General features: G+C 44.0%; 2 protein-coding genes across 3 annotated transcripts in view; one reads left to right on the forward strand and one right to left on the reverse strand.

Moving 5' to 3' along the window:
* The window catches only part of CDH20 (cadherin 20), a 203,622-nt gene extending 184,739 nt beyond the window's left edge, over positions 1-18,883 (reverse strand). For both annotated transcript variants that reach the window (XM_032872301.1, XM_032872303.1), the window contains exon 1: positions 18,513-18,883. The gene's annotated coding sequence lies outside the window, so the exon portion shown is untranslated. The remainder of the gene's footprint in view (positions 1-18,512) is intronic.
* Positions 6,967-18,899, forward strand: LOC116876184 (proline-rich protein 2-like). Its single transcript, XM_032872172.1, has 3 exons — positions 6,967-7,037; positions 17,261-17,292; positions 17,554-18,899. The coding sequence occupies exons 1-3, from the start codon at positions 6,967-6,969 to the stop codon at positions 18,897-18,899; spliced, it is 1,449 nt and encodes a 482-aa protein (XP_032728063.1).
* Positions 18,900-19,789: the final 890 nt, after the last annotated feature.

Consider the following 19,789-nt stretch of genomic DNA (forward strand, 5'->3'; position numbering starts at 1 on the left):
GGGCAAAACTTTCCATTTCTTTATTATCATAAATCGTGAAGCCTCATTGATGCATATTTTATCACAACACTCTTGCCATATGTGATCTGAAGTTTCTGAGCATATCCCCAGGGACCACAGTTCCTGATATAGATAATCAAGAATTCCTTTTATGCTCCTCTCAACACTGCCACAGCTCAGATTGAAATTAGCATCTTTTACAATGAAATACCAGTTGCTGTCACAAACAGACATGACAGCTGGAGAGAGAGGCCTGTTTATCCAGTGATTTCCACGTCTTCAGTTCATTATGGTTTATTAAGATGTGTACTGTAAGCTCCTGAATGGAGAGACATTGAGTTTTTGCACAGTGATTATCATTTGAATAGAGGCATCAAGAAGCTGCTCTCAGATGGGGCTGGGGGGTGATAAAGGTCAAAGATCAAAAAATCACCATAATAAGCATCTGCTTGAAACCAATCATTTATTCTCTGCGAACATGTCTTTCTAAGATGGTGTTTTCTCAGTCTCATTGTTTGAAATGTTACTTTCTGATGGAGAACCATTCGAGAGGAACTTGGTGTCCCATACTCAACTTGCTTCCAGTACCTAACTCTGTTACAGGAACTACTAGATGCTTCTGTGTGTTATCTCGTGATGCAGAGTCATGAAGTCAATTTCAGGACACGGGTAGCAGGAATATATTTTAAAGAAAGGTGTCAAGGTACTTAGCTAAAGTCACGCAGCTTACATACAGATGTAAGAATTCCAAACCTGCTGCTTTTTAACCTATCCCATACCACCTAAAATTTTTTTAGTTTTTTAAATTTGATTTTGCAGTTACCTTTATTGGCTAGCGGTCGTAAAGAGGCATGTGGTCCCATTTCTTCTATTTGCAGTCACCATTTATTGTGTGTTTCCTATGTGTTAGGGAAGGTGCACAATGCTTTATATAGATAATCAAATACAATTCCTTCAAGGTTGACATTATTACTCTCATTCTTCAAATGAGTGAACTTGCTCAGAGAGACGAAGTAACTTGTCTGAGAATATAAGTAACTAGCTCAGAAACAGGAACAGGGATCTAAAGCTAACCAGACTCCAAGATCTGTTGGTTAAACCCCCAACCAGTGCACCAGGAGCTAATCTTCAGATGGGGACAGCGACACCCACATCCGCAGAAAGCGGGGTGGGTTATGATCCTGGGACCAGCAGTGGCGGTACTCAGGCTGTCTGGTTCCAGAGATAATACCCTTTACCATCATGCGGTACTGCTATGTTGTGTCTCCTGAGATTTGTTAATGAGCTTGCATTTCACGTCACAGATAAAGTGGAATTACTCACAATGATGTGGTGTTCTCCCAGCCCCCAATCTCCCATTCCCCCATCCTCAGTGCCACCAAACTGGGTGAGTTCATCTAAGCAACAAGATGCTTCCCAGTCGTTAGGAAAAGGGTGGGAGCTGTTTGCATGCTCAAGAGTCCCATTCCTTCTGCCTGGGCACATGGGAAGAGTACATTCCCAGTCACCCTGCTGTTAGCTTAGAGTCCCATGGCAGGATTCTGGAGTTGATGAAAAGCAGTTGGAAGTGATCTACACCATTTTCGTGACTAACTGTAAAATAGTCCGGGGCAAATAATACATTATATGTTAATAAAAATAATTAAAACACATTTCTGAAAGACCCACCACACCTTCTGCCTCTCCTCGGCTGACTTCAAGCAAAGATTTCTGCCCCTAGGGGAAGCAGACCCAAGAGATGGACTCTATACATTTGAGTCATTTCTTAGAGAAAAAGCACTCAGAAGGACCGCATGGTAGGCGGTTGAACTGTGATGTGAGCGAGACCTAGACTACTGTGTGTGAAAGCTCTGACATTTGGCATTTTTGTTCTAGCGGCAAGTAGGTGTTACCGTAAGTCCTGGTGAGTAAACGCTGCCCCCTTTCTTTCTCTTGCCAGCACACAACGAGTTCGGTCATCCGCTTATGGTTCCTTTTGACTGAGGAAGGACTCTTGCTTGGGCTCACCCTCCATTTGCATAACTGCCCTGACACATCCACTGGAGACCTTGGGAGTCTAGCCCTAGAATCAAGGGGATCACTGAAGGGAATTCAGTCTTGTCAAAAAGTTAGGGGTCTTGCTGGAAGAACAGAAGGTTTCTAGCAATAATTTCATGCTAGAAATGTAAAGAAAAATGACAAGGGCTTAGAACATAAAGCCAGTAGAAGAGAGAGAAAACCCTAGATTCTTCTGGTATTTCTTAAGACTAGGCAGCAACAGACATTGCCAAACATCATGAAATGTAGTGGTCATGCTAAGGCACTGTGGCAGGTGACCAGGGAGATGGAGCACTGTATCGCACTGGCAGGACCAATGGCCTGGGCCCTGGGATCCAGTTTCAGGTTAGGCAGCTACTGTGTGGCCAGTGGGAGTCACTTCAACCCTCTGGGTTCAGTCAGTATTCAGGGATTCCTTAATGCCTGTGCCGATCTAATTGGACAAATACATGAATGGGTTTTATTGGTTGAAACAGCCCTGTTATGGCTCAAGTGTATGTATCTGCCTTGAAATCATACATTGAAGCCCTAAATCCTCCCAGGGTGGCTGTTGGAATAGGGAAGGATTAAGGTTAAATGAGGTCACAGGTTGGGGCGCTGATCCAATAAGATCAATGTTCCTATAAGAAGAGACACCAGTGCTTGCGCTCCTGCTCTCTCTCTCTCTCTCTTCCCACCCTCCCACCCCCACCCGACCACACGTGCGTAATGAAGAGATCAGGTGAGCACACAGTGAGAAGGTGGCCATCTCAGTCCCAGGCGAGACTTCTCCCTAAACACCAACTCTGCTGGCAGCCTGATCTTGTACTCCCGGGCTCCAGAACTGTGAGAAAATAAGTTTCTGTTGTTTTAGCCACCCTGTCTGTGCTGTTTTATCTTGGAACCCCTATAGGCTAATATGCCACCTTTGGCTGTGATTCTCTAGTCATTCATTTAAATCTTCAGCTGCTGTTCGTTTATGGAGATATGTGCCAGATTACATCGTGGCAAGCCACAGTTGTGAGATTGATCAAAACATCCAATTTTAATAATGTTTACACTTCTCTTTCTTTTCTTTTATCATATGCACATGGCAATTTAGGAGTCTTATATAGTACTCTGGCCCAATTTGGGATGTCGCTGCATTTGGTTTTTAGGCTTGGTTTCGAGAGATACGGCTTGAATCAACATGTTCTGATTCTCAGTGCAGAGCCTCTAGATGCTGAATTTCTAGATATCCATGGAAAAATAATTGCCATTGTATGGTGTAGGAGTGAATTTCTAAGACATGCATGCTAACGAGAGTGAAAAGGACATACTTCTTTACATGGCAAAAACAGAATGGAGTCATTATGGAATCTTAGGAAACATTCATTAAGAACTTAAATTCCCTCTAAATTAGCCTATTTCCTGGATAGTTCATGTTCATGCATCTCAACCTGGGAAGACATATCCAGAGAACGACAGTGTTTTAGGTTCAGCTTGCAAATGAGTATTTCAAACTGCTAACAGTTAATGAACTTCTCTAGGTTTTCCTGGGAAAGTGCCCATCTCCAGAACCTAATTCCATCCGTTTGTTTTGGATTTGGGCTGGATTTGCTAGGAGGCAGATGGGGAAAGTCAAGCAGAAGATTTTTTTTAGCAGGTAGGGCACAGAGAACAGATTTGCCAAAGTACCACCTGGTGCCGGGAATTCAGAGATGGAGACATGGTTAGTTGTTGTGGTAATTCCTGGATTTCTCGCAGCCAGTCCTAAAGAGTAAATTCATTTCAACTCCTGTCTTCTTCAACCTTTAAAGCACAGTCCATGTGCACTTTAAAAATGAATTTATTTTTCCCAGTGCATCACAAAGCTACACCTAGATTCCAGGGAGCAACCAAAATGTAATTATTCATATTTTTAAAAAGCTAAATCTTGCCCCTTTCCTGCACAATGATGCTTTACAGCTCCCTCCTAACACCCTTCCTAACTTCCCTTGTTCCTTTCTTAACTCTAGTTGTGCTCGTGTGCCCCTCTCCTTCCACCTTTGCAGCCCCTCATCTTTCTGTGGTTGCATAGGTAAGACAACCACCTGACAGGAGGTCGGCCTTAGAACAGTCCTAGCACGGAGCTGACACTCAGGAATGTTGCGGGGGTAAAGCACTGGCGTTGATGAGCCCCTGCTTTTGAGAGGGGGGAGCTCTGTGACATAGGAAAGGAGCACATTCCTTTTCTGCTTTGAAGAAGTTATGACTCAGTTGAGGAAATACACCCCTGAGCCAACCGCCATCTCTGGTAGAAACACCATCAAACATGGTGCCCAAATGTAGGTTAGTACACTGAGAACAACAGAAGCTTGGGGGTGGGCAGAGAAATCTATGGCTAATTGTTCGAGGTCTCATCCAGGAAGAGATGTTTTGAATCATCTTTTGGGGAAAAGGATCAGCGATGGTTCCAGAGAAATGTGATTTCCTCAAGAAGTGGGAGTGACATGAGCAAGACTGTGGTAGAAACAGTTCCTAAGAGTGGACGAGTAAGGAAAGTGACTTAATTGGCAGGGAAAGTCCGTACTTCCATTTAAAAACATTTCTTGAGATCTAAAATGTCCCAAGTAGACCAAAATAGTATGAAATCAGTTACAGCCAGGAGAAGGGTGGTTGGCAGATGGTGCTGAAAACATGAAATAGCACATGTGAAACTAATTTGCAAAGACAAGGCTCTATTCATTCACCCAGCAGGTAATCCTTATTGCTCTTCATCGGCTAATGAAACTATATTGGGTTCTTTAAATGAATGGAACACTGGAGGTAGGACAATTGATAATAATTCGTCTAAAACACATGATGAATTTTAAGAAAACAAAGCAACATGTCCATTGAAAAGGAAGAAGAGTGTTGTCTATGAATTTCTCAAAATCTTTAAAGAGCTGCATAGGGAGTTCCCCCTCCTAAATTATATTGAGAAAACTCAGATGATCCTGGAGGGAGGCCATATGAGAAGAGGGTTGAGAACGGATAAGACACAGTGTGTCTGCTCCAAGGAAAATCATTATTTCAAGTGTATTGACAGCGTCTCATCTCCTTAATTATAGCTTTGTTGACAGCTATCCACTTTGCATGCATAGAATCCTTTTGAAACAATTCATACTTCATTTTGCCCGGAAACCAGGGAATTATTTAAGAGAGGTGGCATTTTGTCTTTGTGAATCTGATAGTGGTAAACAAGTCTGGGACGTTAGGTCTGGAGTCGTGTTATTGGGGCAGAAATTTCCTAGGTTAATCTTCTCTGCACCTCCCCCCTTTCGTTGCCCTCTGACTCAAAATTTACACAGTCACAAGAGCTATCAGGGAACAAAGAGCAAGGGCACATCCAGTGGCCCTTTGGGTCATCTGATATACCCAGCAGAACGTGAGCCTCACACTAATCTGGGGGATATGGCCCACCGGCACCCCAGGACTAAGAGAGGAGGAGGAACAAGAGAAGTTTTCAGCCTTGGGCATCTGGACTTCACTTAGAAAACTTGTCTTTCTAAAAACTGAATTGCTCGATAGCATACCTGTATTCAACTCAAAAGGCCCCAAACACTTCCTTAGTCAACTGTAAATGATTTCAGACCATTAACAATTTCACATAATCCTGATTCTGTTCTCTCAATTAGTGTAGATAATGATCATTGAATTAAACTATGCAATTAACCTCCTATCTGCCTAGATTCCCCCTTTTGGCCAACCCTCAAGGAAAAATGTGTGTGTCAAACTTGCATTTTATTTTAGTGTTTTTGTGTTCCTTGAAAAATTCTACTTATACTCATAAATAAAGAATACTTGTCAGAAGCTATGCTTTTCAATTTTTTAAAAAACAATTTTTTTTCTGGGCTCCTTCCATAAATTGTTTATTATTCAATATGGCTGTGACTTTTCAATGCAGTTACTTATTTTTGATGCCTTCAATTTGGTTTAAATATTTCTTTTTCCTAGCACCAAATGTATGAAAGATTCTTTTTATCTCCAAATGCAAGAGTTCTCTTTGGTATCTTCCATGGGACATTAATAATGGTGGGGTTGGATGGGAAAGAGAAGGTAGAAGATCCCTTTAACTTAAAGGTTACGTATCATAATGAAACTTCTAATAGTGGCACATTTCCTCCCTACCCTTGTGATAAATAAGACTGTGCCTTAGTGGTTATTCTTTTTCTCCACTTGACATCACTAACTCCTGCCCTGTTTATTCAGATCCCTTAGCCAGTGATGACTTCTTCTTCTTCTTATTTATTTATTTTTTTTTTTTAGAGAGAGATAGAGCATGAGAGGGGAGAGGGTCAGAGGGAGAAGCAGACTTCCTGCTGAGGAGGGAGCCTGATGTGGGACTTGAACCTGGGACTCCAGGATCATGACCTGAGCCATAGGCAGTTGCTTAACCAACTGAGCTACACAGGCACCCTAGCCAGTGACTTCTAAAGGTGTCATGATTAAAGGCAACAACGTTCTTAGAACCACGAATGAGGGTAGAAGTTGATGCCATATGGCTTTTGACACACATTGATTCAAGAAGCTGGGAAGTCTGGCATCAAGGTACTAGCAGTGGCACTTGCTTGGTACGTTCCTCAGAGTTCATAGGACATTTCCTGGTTTATTCCTTCTGAATCCCCTGGATAACCTATCAGGTCCTACATTGTGGGTAGCTCAAGTGTGATCCCGGATGTGCCTTCCTGGTTTCGTACTCCGTGCTCTCCACTGCTTTGAGTTGTAGACATGTTTCCTGTGACTCATGTTCATTTAGGAGACATCTTCACTCTTGATTTAGAATATTTCCCACCACGGAGTACATTGAGAACATTATTTTTATAAAGGTTTCCCCCTATGGAATAACATAAAAACCTGGGGGAAATTGTGAATAAAGCTTCAGTGCACTAACTAATCTCTGTTCTACTTCACGAAGTCTTAGAAACGTTCTTCAAGTAACAGTTTGACATGGTGGAATGGTACCCTGGTGAGAGACTGTTACAGTACGAGGCCCAGCAGGTAGTTCTTTTAGACATGTGGTGGGTGCTCTGTGAACATACATTTCATTAGCAACAGGTGACTGACCCCTACCATGGACAGAGGGAGAACTCCGTGAGCCACAGGACTTGGCGAAGTCTTCTGCCTTTTGACAAAAGGGCCGCCTGCAGAAAGCGGCTTTGGACGCCATCTTCAGTCTCATGATAGGTGCTCGGGCCCTTTCGTACGACTGCCTTTATGCTTTGCAAAAATGATCAACCTAGAATTACGGGCTTCATTGCACCTTGCAATGATTGTAAGCACCAGGGTGGCAATAAGTTTAGAAAGAGAATGCTGAACTGTGTTTGAAGTCTTGGGCTGATTCTTGCCTGGAGTGGCAGGCATGAAGCAGCACTCCCTGAGAATAGGACGTGGCCAGATGCAACCTGCAAAGTTGAAGCTCTCTTCATGAAATCAGAGTCACAGATACGCCGAATCCAGTGCTGTCTGGCAGAAGAGTTTAGAGCTTTTCATCAGCATTTTGACAGTGAAGTAATAAAGGCATAGAAAGTAGTTTTAAAAATCAGTTTGGTTTTACAAAATAGCCAGTAAGATAACCATAAATAGAAGTAATCCAACAATATAATTAGGATCAAAAGAGAACACAATCTCTAATGATATAACTGTCTAAAAAACCTGACCGTGACAATTTCCTAAATCTGTGGAAATCAAAGTTATCAGTCTTGTTCTCATACTAGTACTTATAGCCCGGAGGCCTGGGTTCTAATTCTTTAATTTACAGAATGGTATCTAAAATGCTTTTACCAAGTCTTTCTTCTATAGACATTAAAAACAAACAAACAAAAAAACCCCTAAAACCCTTGTTTTGCTCATTTACTTAAAGTCAACTCATAGCAATTTGCACTGTTTGAAGGGGGCAATATCATGGATAATAGAAAATAGCAAATAATTTTTTAAACGTTGTATTTGAGTCTTTGGAAAATGTTTTAGGTATTTGCATTTAAATAGTCATATGTCTCAAACTCTAGAAATTGCCAGCATTTCGAACAAAATAGTGTATCCTTGCTGAAAGGATGAAGGAGTATGCTGTGTATTTGTAAAACAGACTTTGTAAGTCGGGACTGACTTGGTTTCGCATAGTAAGGCTAGAATTAGTAGCTGTGTAATCTTGGATCAATTATTTAACTTCTGTGTGACTCAGTTTCTTCAGTTATGAAGTGGTGATGATACCATTTCTTATTTTAGGGGGTTCCTTTCAGGAAAAGATGGGACAAGATGGGGGTACATTGCACACAAGGCTTGGCACACAGGAGACAGCTCTTACTCTACATGGTGATACATGGTAAGACTCTCCTGCTCATTGTATTTTACTTACCCCTATAACTCTAGATATGTGGGGTAGAGGAAACATAGATCTTGCTTTTATTAACAGAATTACACGGAGTACTTTACAAGGTCAATAATAGCCTATAAGAGAGAGTTCCTGGGGCACCTGGGTGGCACAGTTGGCTAAATGTCTGACTCTTGGTTTTGGCATGGCTTGTGACCTCAGGGTCACAAGACCAAGCCCCGTGTTTGCGTACCGGGCTCAGCCCAGAGTCTGCTTGGGATTCTCTCTCTCCCTCCCTCTCCCTCTGCACTCACACATGCTCTCTCTCTCTCTCAAAGCAAACAAACAAAGAGTCTCTGTACACCGAGAGCTAGAAAGTACCCTGGAGAATGTCTGGTACATTCTCCTCTCTGTTTGGGCTCAGACTCTCATAGGCCTGTCATCTGCATATTCCCCCTCTGCTGACTGAGAGCTCACTACACCCCAGGGGAGCCCATTCCAATGTAGGACAGTCAGTTCATTAAGAAACTTGTCATGGTGCTGGGGTAAAGTTTGCTTCTCTGTAGTTTCCATTTGGGGGACCTGGCTCAGGTGTCCATGCAATTCAGAATAAGTTGCATTTCTATTTTACGGGAAGATACTCCAGATACTTGAAGATGATTGTTATGTCGATGTCTGGTCTTTTCTGTGTCGGGTCAGCCATTTTGTAGACTTTCAACGATTTCTCTCACCTCAAAGATATGCTTGTGAGCCCTTCATAGGCCAGTGGATATATTCTACAGATGGGACTCAGGCAGAATTTGAGGAGTGGAACAGAATGGGACAGCTCGGGTGCACCCTGACAGAGACAAAGCAAAGCCAGGGAAGGGTTCTTACCAAGCAGTGTGAGTTTGAGTGCCAGCTCTGCCTCTTCTTAGCTGACAGAGGCTGTGGGCATGTCCCTCAACCTTCACATTGTCTGTTTTCCTCATAGGCATTTGTTCCTGTGAAAATTCATCTTCTTAGATCCAGCCCATCTTACCAACCTTTTTGATTCCATTTCTTCATTGAACATATTACTTTTCCCTTCTTGCTTCATGAAATTTATAAATATGATTGGCATACTGTTATGGGCACATCCATGCCACTAATTAAAGTAAAATGTAAAACGTGCTAAGTCCAACAGAGGCCTACAATAGAGCATTTGAAACCTATACGAGGTTATCCATAATGTCATCCATTTATTAAAGAAGTATTATTAGGCATTGACTATGTCATGTGGCTAGCATAACTATGCAAATTATCTTATTATTTGGGAAATGGATGACGTACCTTTAAATTGAAAACACGTGTGTTTGATAAGTAATGCATGGTCATTAAACTTTGCTTCTCTGGTGGCAGTTCTCTGTCTGGGGTAATTTCGCTTGCCAGGAGACCTGTCACAATGTCCAGAGACATTTTTGGTGTGCACAGTTGGGAGGAAGGAAGCTACTGGAATCTAGCAGGTAGACAAGCAGCTAAGTATCTTACAATGCATTGATCAGCTCCTTTCTTACCTGTCCAATAAAGAATTTATAATTATCTGGCCCCAAATACCAGGGTAGAGGTTATAAAACCCTGTTCTAAGGGCGCCTGGGTGGCTCAGTCGGGTAAGTGTCTGACTCTTAATTTCCACTCAGGTCATGGTCTCAGGGTCATGAGATGGAGCCCCATATCTCAGGGAGCCTGCCTGAGATTCTGTCCCACTCCCTCTGCCTTTCCCCATCCCACACATACTCTTTCTCTCTCTCTCATAGATAAATCTTTAACAAACAAACAAATAAAACAACCCTGCTCTAGGGGAAGTGGTAGAAGTGTACGGTGAGTACACTTTCAAACTGTAGATTCCTAGGTTTGAATCTGCCCTCAGTGACCACCTAACCTTGGACTTCAGGGTTTGCATATGCAAAATGAAGATGGGAGCAATGCTGTCTTCACCGAGAGGACTAATGAGGTCATGCCTGTGAAGCACTCCGCGTAGTGTCTGGCACGGAGGCGAGGACTGAATACGTGGTGGTTATTTTTATTGTTCTGTCTGCTTTTTCTCTGAATACTAGCATTTTAATGGACACAAGTGAGCTACTGTATACATAGATGTATCCAAAGAAAGGGATAGCACTTCTATATCATAAAGAAATCTGTTGTTTTCCTGTGTTTAAAGAAACGACCCTCAGCAACTTGATCTCCAAATGTTCACCAGCCCGTGAATCAGATGATCTGTGCTTAGCCGCCTGATGCATTCCACTGAGATGCTGGACTGCCAAATGGACTAATTTTTTAATGACTACTTGAGGATTTTATTTCCAAATACCAGTATGCCTCCCATTTTTAGACAGACATAAATGTTCCCAGTGTTATGGAGATGAGAGCACAGGCGAGGGGAAAAGGTAAATAAAACTGTAACACTTCAAAACTATAATGTGGATGAAAATGTACTTTGATTGCTAGATACTTTTTGCTTTAAATACAGTTGGTAGTGATGTTAGTGATAGCACAAAAAATGTTTAATATTTATTGATAAGATGAACATCCTTGGGAGGTTCTTGCCAGTTTGTGTAAATTATGGACACAGATTTAGATTCTTATTTAATATCCAAAGAGGCACACAAGACCCATGCTTTCCAGTGTGGCTGCTTTTTTCAGTGATGGGATGATGGTGCCTCTGCAAAGTCATACTCCAGATGAGACCTTGGATGCAGGGAATGGAGGGATTTGAAGAAGAGAGCGATGGGAACTTGTATTGTCTCTTGCATTAGAAAACAAAGACAAGGCAACCTTTGGGCCTTTGTGTGGGTGGGCACAGAGATGGATGTAATGTCCAGGTGGTTTTTCCCTGAAAGGCTGGCAAGTAGGTGATAATGTGTACTCTACATGTTATTCAAAACATTTGCATGGAAGAAGATTTAAATACAGAGACTGTTTACTTCCATCTGTTCTGATACTTCTATGAGTGCTAATAATCTTTCAAGTTAAAAGACATGTATTCGGGGGCACCTGGGTGGCTCAGTGGGTTAAGCCTCTGCCTTCAGCTCAGGTCATGGTCTCAGGGTCCTGGGATCAAGCCCCGCATCGGGCTCCCTGCTCAGCAGGGAGCCTGCTTCCTCCTCTCTCTCTCTGCCTGCCTCTCTACCTACTTGTGATCTCTCTCTGTCAAATAAATAAATAAAATCTTAAAAAAAAAGAGACATGTATTTGGTTGCCTTTAGAAATTACTTCTAAATGAAATTCCTTTAGCCAATTTCTAATTAAATTGCTGAATTACTTCTGTTGGTTTTAAAAAACAAATTATGGGAAGTTCATCGATTATTCATGATATGTACAAATTAACCACATATTAGGACTTGATACGAGATTCAAAGACATTGACTTTATACAATAAAAGAAAGTGATAATGAGTAGGATATGAAATGTACACTGTGCCTTTGGGAAGATAGTATGTGTACATAGTTTTAACTGCAGATTTTTTTTTTATTTTTAAAGATTTTTTTTATTTATTTATTTGACAGAGATCACAAGCAGGCAGAGAAGCAGTCAGAGAGAGATAGGAGGAAGCAGACTTTCCGCTGAGCAGAGAGCCCGATGCGGGGCTCGATCATGACCTGAGCCGAAGGCAGAGGCTTCAACCCACTGAGCCACCCAGGTGCCCCTTAACTGCAGATTTTTATAAATACATCTAAAATACGTATGTATGTTCAGGTGCACACTTAAAATGTCTCTCCAACAATTTATAGCAACTACTCTTTCCAAAGCTGTATTGTAATTTGTTGGTGGAAAGTGGAAACCCAAGTGTGGTTCCATGCAAAGATATCCGCTAGAGAACAAGAAAGCTGTGCTGTTCATTTTTTTTTTTAAGTTTTTATTTATTTATTTGACAGAGATCACAATTAGGCAGCGAGGCAGGCAGACAGAGAGAGAGAGAGAGAGAGAGGAGGAAGCAGGCTCCCTGCTGAGCAGAGAGCCCAATATGGGGCTCGATCCCAGGACTCTGGGTTCATGACCTGAGCTGAAGGCAGAGGCTTTAACCCACTGAGCCACCCAGGAGCCCCTGTGCTGTTCCTTTTTTCATGCTATTTCGACCACAACCTTAACTCAAATCCTAGTAAACAACTCTCTCTGGGGACAAGGGGTAATTGAATCTTCATGCTAATTCTATCCTGGTCTTCTCTTGACTACTAGCTCCCAATTATGCCAACATATTACACTATGTACTGTTCTCTAGGAAAACACTAAGACCACCTTGTTCGTTCAACTAAGGTCAGACCTAAAAGGAAAACAGAAAGACCAGGCTGATGATTTACCTATAATGGACATTTTTTAGTTCCTTGTGGGCACCTACTTTTTTTTTTTTTGGTAAGGTTCACTTAGGTTATTTTAGTTATAAATCAGGTGCAAGAGCAGATAAGTGTAAGCGTATTGGCCACAGGTAATTCCAGTGTGCATTTCTGTCCTCCTGCCAGATGCTGAACACGGTGTTACAGGTACGTGGTTGGCTTTGACCATTTGGCCATATGTCAGACAAACTCCAGTGACAACCGGAAGTAGCCATTGCCATGGAGTGGAATTATTAGTCTATTAATAACCCTTTAATTAGCTGATAGAGGATGGAACATGCAGCCATGTAGTCATAATTGGTCTAGTGAATCCTCAGTACTTCAAAGGTGGAATTTGTGTGACTACATGTTGGGAATAATAACCATTTGGTGAAGTGTCATGTTCATTCTGAAGAGTTAATGTGTATTTTTAGTAACATACACTCATAAACACGTTCAGTATTTAGGTAAAACTCGAGAACATGCCAAAACAAATGGAAAGCCTTCAAAGTTTTTCCTCTTTTCTTACCTTCCTCCTATCCACACCAGAATGAACATGCCAGTAATGATTATTATTATTGTCACGGGCATATCTTGCCTATTTAGAGAAATAATTTAAAGTAACAAAGACCAAGTATTTTACATAAAATATTAAGAATTCATCGAACTTGATAGTTCCATTAATTCTCTTTATTTTCCTTCTAAAAAATGAAATCATCCCATATTTATTGAGAATCTCCTATGTGTAAGATTCCAACGAGGAGCTATAGAACTATAAAGAAATATTTCTTCCATGCAAGATACCTCCTTGCTGTCAACGTGGTCAAGGTATTAGTTGGAAGAGGGGCCAAGCTTTTAATTAGATTGTTAACCATTCTTATAAATTAAAAAAAAAAATGCCCATTTCAAAAGGCAGTGCTGTGTGATGTATTTGACATTTATACTTTGCAGGACATGACCTGCCCTTACTGCTTTGGAAGAAGAAATGAGTGGTATTGTTATAACTTAACTTTGCATATTTTAAAAAGATAGACCAGTTTATAGCTTCCCTTATTCTTTTAGTGTAGTTATTAACTGATGTATTCCCATACCGAATGGGCTCTCTTTTATGATTCCTTAAACTTAAAAAAAAAATGCATATACCTTGAGGGGAATTGGACCGTTTGCATTGCACTTGAGTATGCTTTGAGTTGAATATTTTTAGGGTTCTAAAATTAAGTTAATCCATATGTAATTAGGAACGTTCTTAACTAGACAGTTCTGGTTAGCAGGAGATTGGCAGGTTATTCTGAAAAACTATTTAGCAAACCATGAATAGCAATTAAATGAGAAAAGACTAAATTTCTCTTTAAAATGGGTTGTTGCCATAATTTAATGTGGCGATATGATTTTCTATTTTTAATTGCTGTAGATAGTGCGTTTCATAAAGTATTTTGTCGTCTGAAATCTAGATAGTTCCATAATTTTGTACCACTTATGCTTTTTAACACTCAGTAAGTAATTCTGCCTTTGCAATCCCTTTTTATTCGCGATGAGTAGAAGAAACTAAAGGTTGGTAAAGGTAGTTCTGTAGCTCTTTAGCAAACTGAGATCAAAGGCATATCTTGGAGAAATGAAGTATTTCTTTTCATGGGACTTTATGACCTCATGTAATTTAGCATGCTTACTTTATAACAGTGCTTTTATTCACAGAACAATTATATTTAACGTTGACACTTAAAGATGTTCTTTTCTTTCTTTTTTTTTTTTTTTCATTCGAACAATGAGAACTTTGCTCCATATTCCATACCAATATGAGGATTCAGGGACGGTTTAAACCTGATGCATAGATAACATCATTCTTCCTTCCCGCCCCTGATACCAAGTACTTAATGCTCTCCACAGTCTCTTACTCATTTCTTATTTGCAGAAGTCATTTTGGAAGGAATTTATGACGGTGCCATCTTTTAGTAAATAACAATAAGTCACAGTCTACTGCCTATAATAACTAGATGCTCGGCTGCTTAAAATCACCTTTATCACTTAAAATATGTTTTCTTTTGTCTCTAAATTAGCATGAAAATACAGAGGAGGCTATTTCTTCAATTAAATGTGAAAGATTAATCACTAGGCAATTTGTTTTATAATAGAAAATAATTAAATGTCAGAAATGGAATATTTACTTCCTAAACTTTAAATGCCTCTGAAAAAAGTGTCGGAAGCACAAAAATTTGGTGCTATTTGCATATGTTTTGATTAAGCTGCTACTAAGGCTCTCACCTAACTGAAGTCTAGTAAGGGACGCCCAGGTCACCTATGCATTCATTCCTACTGTCCTTCCTCAGGCTGGTTTTAGAAGCTGCCATATTTAGTCCATAACCAGAGTAGAACCTGGAGGGGAAGAAATGGCAACAGTGGGTCACAGATGCAGTGTCCCCGGTGTTCTGGGGGGGATATGAATATTGCTTTTCTTTTCTTTCTTTCTTTTTTTGAACACTAACCAGGATTTCCAGAGTACCATCCCAGGGAAACAAGTGAAGATAAAAGTGATGTGTTACTTTTCTATTTCTCCCTTGCTCGTATTTTTGCTGCTCTGCACTACTGATTCCAACAGCACTAGATCAGAATGAACAATTAACTGTCTAATTATTCTAGTCACAGCAGCCCACAATGAAATCTTTATTCCGTGTTTACAGCAATCTTTGGCAGAGGCTGTCTTGCTGTTTCTAAACTAAGAAGAACTGCCCTTTGGCTCCTCTGGGCATCAGCTGCCTTGGTTTCAGCCTCGGATGCCAATAATCAGACTTCTTTTTCTTCCAAAGTGGACATTTTTTTTTAGGGTGAAAAGACCTATTCTCATCACCCCCCCATATATTCTGGCTGATTTATGTTCTGGCCCCTGCAGCTCTTCCTTCCGTATCTCTTTACATTTTTCCTCTCTCCATAGAACACCAGCAGGCGAAACCCCATTTTAAGTCCAAAATTGTAAAAAATGCTTAAGCAAACAGTGCTCACTACTATGAGGGGAGGAAAAGTACAACAACTGGTTTATGGGTAGAGGGAAGTCAAGGAAATCCCCTCTGCTTTTCTAAACTGCTCATTTTCGAGCTCAAAAGGCATTCAATAACTTCTCCACCAGGGGAAAACATACCCACTTTTCAGTGGCTCTCTTGATTACTTCCAACTATTTACTTAAATTCACCACCAGCTGCACGTCTTTGAGAAGCTTCAGAACTTGGGGAATATTTACAAATATGTAAGGGGCTGAGAGAGTACGCCTGGATCTCTTTGAAACAGCAAGACAAAACTATTCTACTGTACAGTCGCAGATAGAAAAATTACTGCCAATCCAAAGACAAGAGAAAGGCAGTACCTTAACGGAAGGGAGGAAGAAAAAGCACCTTGGTTAGCCCTCTTTGGACTGATAGAGTGTCTTTCCTGAATCTGGGAGCAAATGACAGCCACTGCTAGGTCCGCTGCCCTACACTGCTCAATTGCCCCCCGCTCCCCCCCGCCAAACATTTCCCTGCTCTGTGAGGGTGATCGCATTTTTTTCCCATTCCAGTCTCCAAACCCTATGTGATGGTTCCCCTAACAACCCTTGGATCTGGCCTCTCGGTCCCCAGCACTTAGCCCATTCGCATTGCCTTTGCTGTGAGAACTGGGTCATAAAATTTTACAGGGGAGAAAGGTAGAAGGGGGCGTTTCAGTAGTATAAACACTGATTAAATTCCCGGGCAACTCTCCCCAAATGAAAGATAATTTTTCTACAAGTATGCACAAGAATGTCAAGAATGCTAAGTCATTTTTATGTTTGTACTTTCCTTTTCCATTTTAATTTTACACTGCCACATGGCACACATGCTAAAAATGTGTCTCCGTAACCTGCAGTGTAGCAAACTTTTCACAAAACATTCAAATCTCGTATTTTATAGACTGTCCTTTCCCAGGATGCTCCAAGCATTTTTTTTGGATGCGAAATTAGATCATCTCATGACAACTGTCCTATTAGAAAGGCATGGCTACTCGTGCATTGGCAAATAGGGAAAATCAGAAGCACGGGAAAGGAAAGGTCACACCAAAGTCAGTGGCGACAGCCTTAAGTAGACTCTGAGAGCTTGGTTTTCCAATTTATACTACTTCCCACTTGCTCTTCATTTGTCTCTCTGCTCTGGCAGAAGGGGATATGGCCAGTGAAGAGGCTTGACCTCATCTCCTGTACTTGGCTTAGCTCTGACGCGCTGTTCTCCCACACTCTTGCCCTGTTTTCTCCATCATCAGCTGGCCAGCTCTCACCAGGGGCCAAGCCAAGAGGAGGCAAGCGCAGGTGCCCTTGTGGCTGCCTCCAGTGTTGGGAACCGAAGCCTGCCCCTGCCAGGTCACATGCCCAGTGGGGCTGCGAGGGTCACCCGAAGATAAAAATTAATTCCCAGATTATATATATACAAGAAAGGAGAAAGCTGGGTCATGGACAGAGTTCACAATTGGCACCGACTCCACTGCTCCCCAGACCCAGATAAGGCTGAGGAAGGCGAGCTGATGGAAGTCCATCTCTAGCATGGGCGCAGTCACAGTATACAGTTGCGACTTTTTGTTTCTGTGTTTTTAAGTCGCTCCAATTCCTTAGCTGTGTCCCTGACACCACCACAGCTCTGAGAGGTAATTTCCTTTGATGGGAGGACATCAGAGACTAGCAGGGATCAGGGGACATTTTATTTGGGGAGGGGCAGACTCAGTTTCCAGGCGACCTATTAACAGAAGACAAAATACTTCCTGGCGGTTGTGCCAGTAACAACAGCAGCAATAGTAATAGTAATGACAATGACAATAATAAAGGCACAGTGAAGCCTGAATCCACCAGGATCCAACCCCTCCGCCCCACCCCCAGGTGTTGTGCTGCCAGCCCTCTGTCTCTGCCAGGTCTCAGCACACAGAAAAGGGCTCTGGCAGTGCCTCCAGGCTGCCCTCCAGGTTCCATCCCCCACCCCCGCGCCCCGGAGGTGGATAGCCAGGCCGAGTCTCCTGCTTCAGCCCAAGTCCAGCCCCCAGTCTCTCCTGTTGCTAAGGCGGGCTGGGACTCAGCGTTTGCGTTTCTTTTACACATCTGCAACTTTCACCCTATCCGACCTCCTAGCAGCCTCCTCACCCCAGCTCTCACCCCAAGGCAACCACGGCGGGCAAAACCCAAACACCCCGAGCGCAATTCAGAGCTTTCCCTGGGAGTGTCGGGCCCGGAGACAGGAAATCCGGGGAGTTGGCGATGTCCGGCAGGTGGCGGGGACCCTAGTCACCACCACATTCTCCTCCCACGGCTGAGCTCGAACCGGGGCGCGGCGAGAGGCGCGGACTGCGACCGGCCCCGCAGGCGCCCGAGCCTCCCGGGAGCCTTGCTCTCCGGTCCCCCTTCCCGGTGCGCATCCCTGAGTTGGGGACGCAGCCAGCTCTCGCCCATCCGCAGCCAGACGGAGGCGCCGCCGCCCTCGGGGAAACGAGGGCGAAGCCGGGGCCAAGCGTCCCCGCGAGCCGCGCTCTTGGGTCCTCCGTCCCCACGTCCCCGCGCGCGCTGCCCCCGCCACCGACGCTCAGCGTCCTCCGGCCGCCCCGCTCGGCCCCAGCTCCCTGCCCCCGGGAAGCAGCTCCCCAGCCTGGGCGGCTCCTTCACGTCCCCTTCCCCCAAAGTCCGAGGAAGTCCAACTCCGAGCGGCCCGCAGGCTTGCCGCGGCGGCGGGGACCTGCGGAGAGAGCATGGCGCGGAGAGGGGCAGAGCGCCGCGCCGGGGGGCTGCTGCCCGGAGAGAGCGGGCACCGGCGCCCTGCGCCTCCCCGCTTCCGGAACCTGGGGACAAACGCGCGGGTCCCCACCCGAGCACTCCCCTTTACCTGGCACGGCCGGCGACTCTCCGGGGACCTTCGGTCCAGACTCCTTCGGGGCGGGCGTCCAGGTCACATCGCTGCCAACCCCGCCGGGCGCCAGGTGTCCCGCTGCGTCCCTTCGCCTCCGCTTGCGACGTGCCCCCGCCCCCCACCCCCCTACCCCCTGTATCAAAAGTGTCACAGCTTTTCTGCCTTCGGATCTTTCGCAAAGTCTCCGCACGGTCGCCAGGAGTTGGGCTGCAATGCCAGGCGCGCCAACCCCGCGGATGCCCTGCCCCGCCCTCCCGCGGCCCCCTGCGCTCGGCCCGGACGGGGAGAAGAGCCGCCTCGTCGCGGTCACCGTCCCCGGAGCGCGGCGCGCGGCCCGCCTCCCCTCCCTCGCGCCTTCCCTAGCCCGAGTGGCTGCCGCCTGTCTGTGCCGCGGGTCCTCATTCCCCTGCTCATGAATATTCTGACAGAGGCTAATGCCGTGGAAGTAAATTGAATTAGCCAATTGGTGCCAGGAATGTGCGCTCCTTCCTTCTGAGGAGCTGTCTGGAACCCCACCAGATGAAAGCAATTAGAGTCCGGTTTGCACCCTGTGGTTCAGAGCAGTGAGGGGCAAAATGGGTTAATTCTTTAAATGCAGTTTAGATACCACATTTACATGTTTAAACCCCTCTATTGGCTGAGAGAGTAAGGAAATGTTGAGAAGGAGCAAGAGGAAAGGAGGTAGGTAGTCCTGGGGGCAGCGGGGAGGGTATCTACCCCCAAACTCCCCCCGAAGTTGAAGCGGACTTACTCTGCATAGATTCCGGATCCCGGAAGAGGTAGTTAATGAGAACTGGAAAAGATAGGCAAACAGGATCAGAAAGGAGGTGAATTTCAACCTGGCTTTAACCTTGACCTTGAGGATACAACAGACATAATTTTCAGGAGCAGGAGTGGGGAGAGATGGTAGAGGGAGAGGAAAACCTCTATCATTTACTTTTAAGAATTTCTCCAAATGCTGTCATTTTCTGTCTTTGTCCTCGTAGCAAAACCATAGGGTTTTAAACCTTTGGGGGAAAGCAGCGATGGGGCAGAGTTCCCTGCAGGGCAGCGTTTTCAGAGGAGGAAGCTGAGACCATCCTCAGGTGAGGGGAGCCTTCTGAATTACACAGTAACTACGACAAGGCCATTCCAGAAGGCAGTTTCTGACTGTAGTCCAAACTTTTTGGCTGTGGGGCCAGACAAGGTCGACAGGAGTGACAGCCTCTCCTTTGTCCTGCCTCCTACCCTCCAATGCCAGGTTCTTCAGAAGT

The sequence above is a fragment of the Lontra canadensis genome, unplaced genomic scaffold (assembly GCF_010015895.1).
Source record: "Lontra canadensis isolate GAN:19392208 unplaced genomic scaffold, GSC_riverotter_1.0 scaffold44, whole genome shotgun sequence".
Classification (NCBI taxonomy): Eukaryota; Metazoa; Chordata; class Mammalia; order Carnivora; family Mustelidae; genus Lontra; species Lontra canadensis.

Coding starts and splice junctions, on each gene's coding strand:
- LOC116876184 (XM_032872172.1), top strand. CDS start 6,967: ATGGTGGAATGGTACCCTGGTGAGAGACTGTTACAGTACGAGGCCCAG. Junction 7,038..17,260: donor GTAGTTCTTTTAGACATGTG/GTGGGTGCTCTG, acceptor CCAATTCCTTAG/CTGTGTCCCTGACACCACCA. Junction 17,293..17,553: donor CACCACCACAGCTCTGAGAG/GTAATTTCCTTT, acceptor TGTCTCTGCCAG/GTCTCAGCACACAGAAAAGG.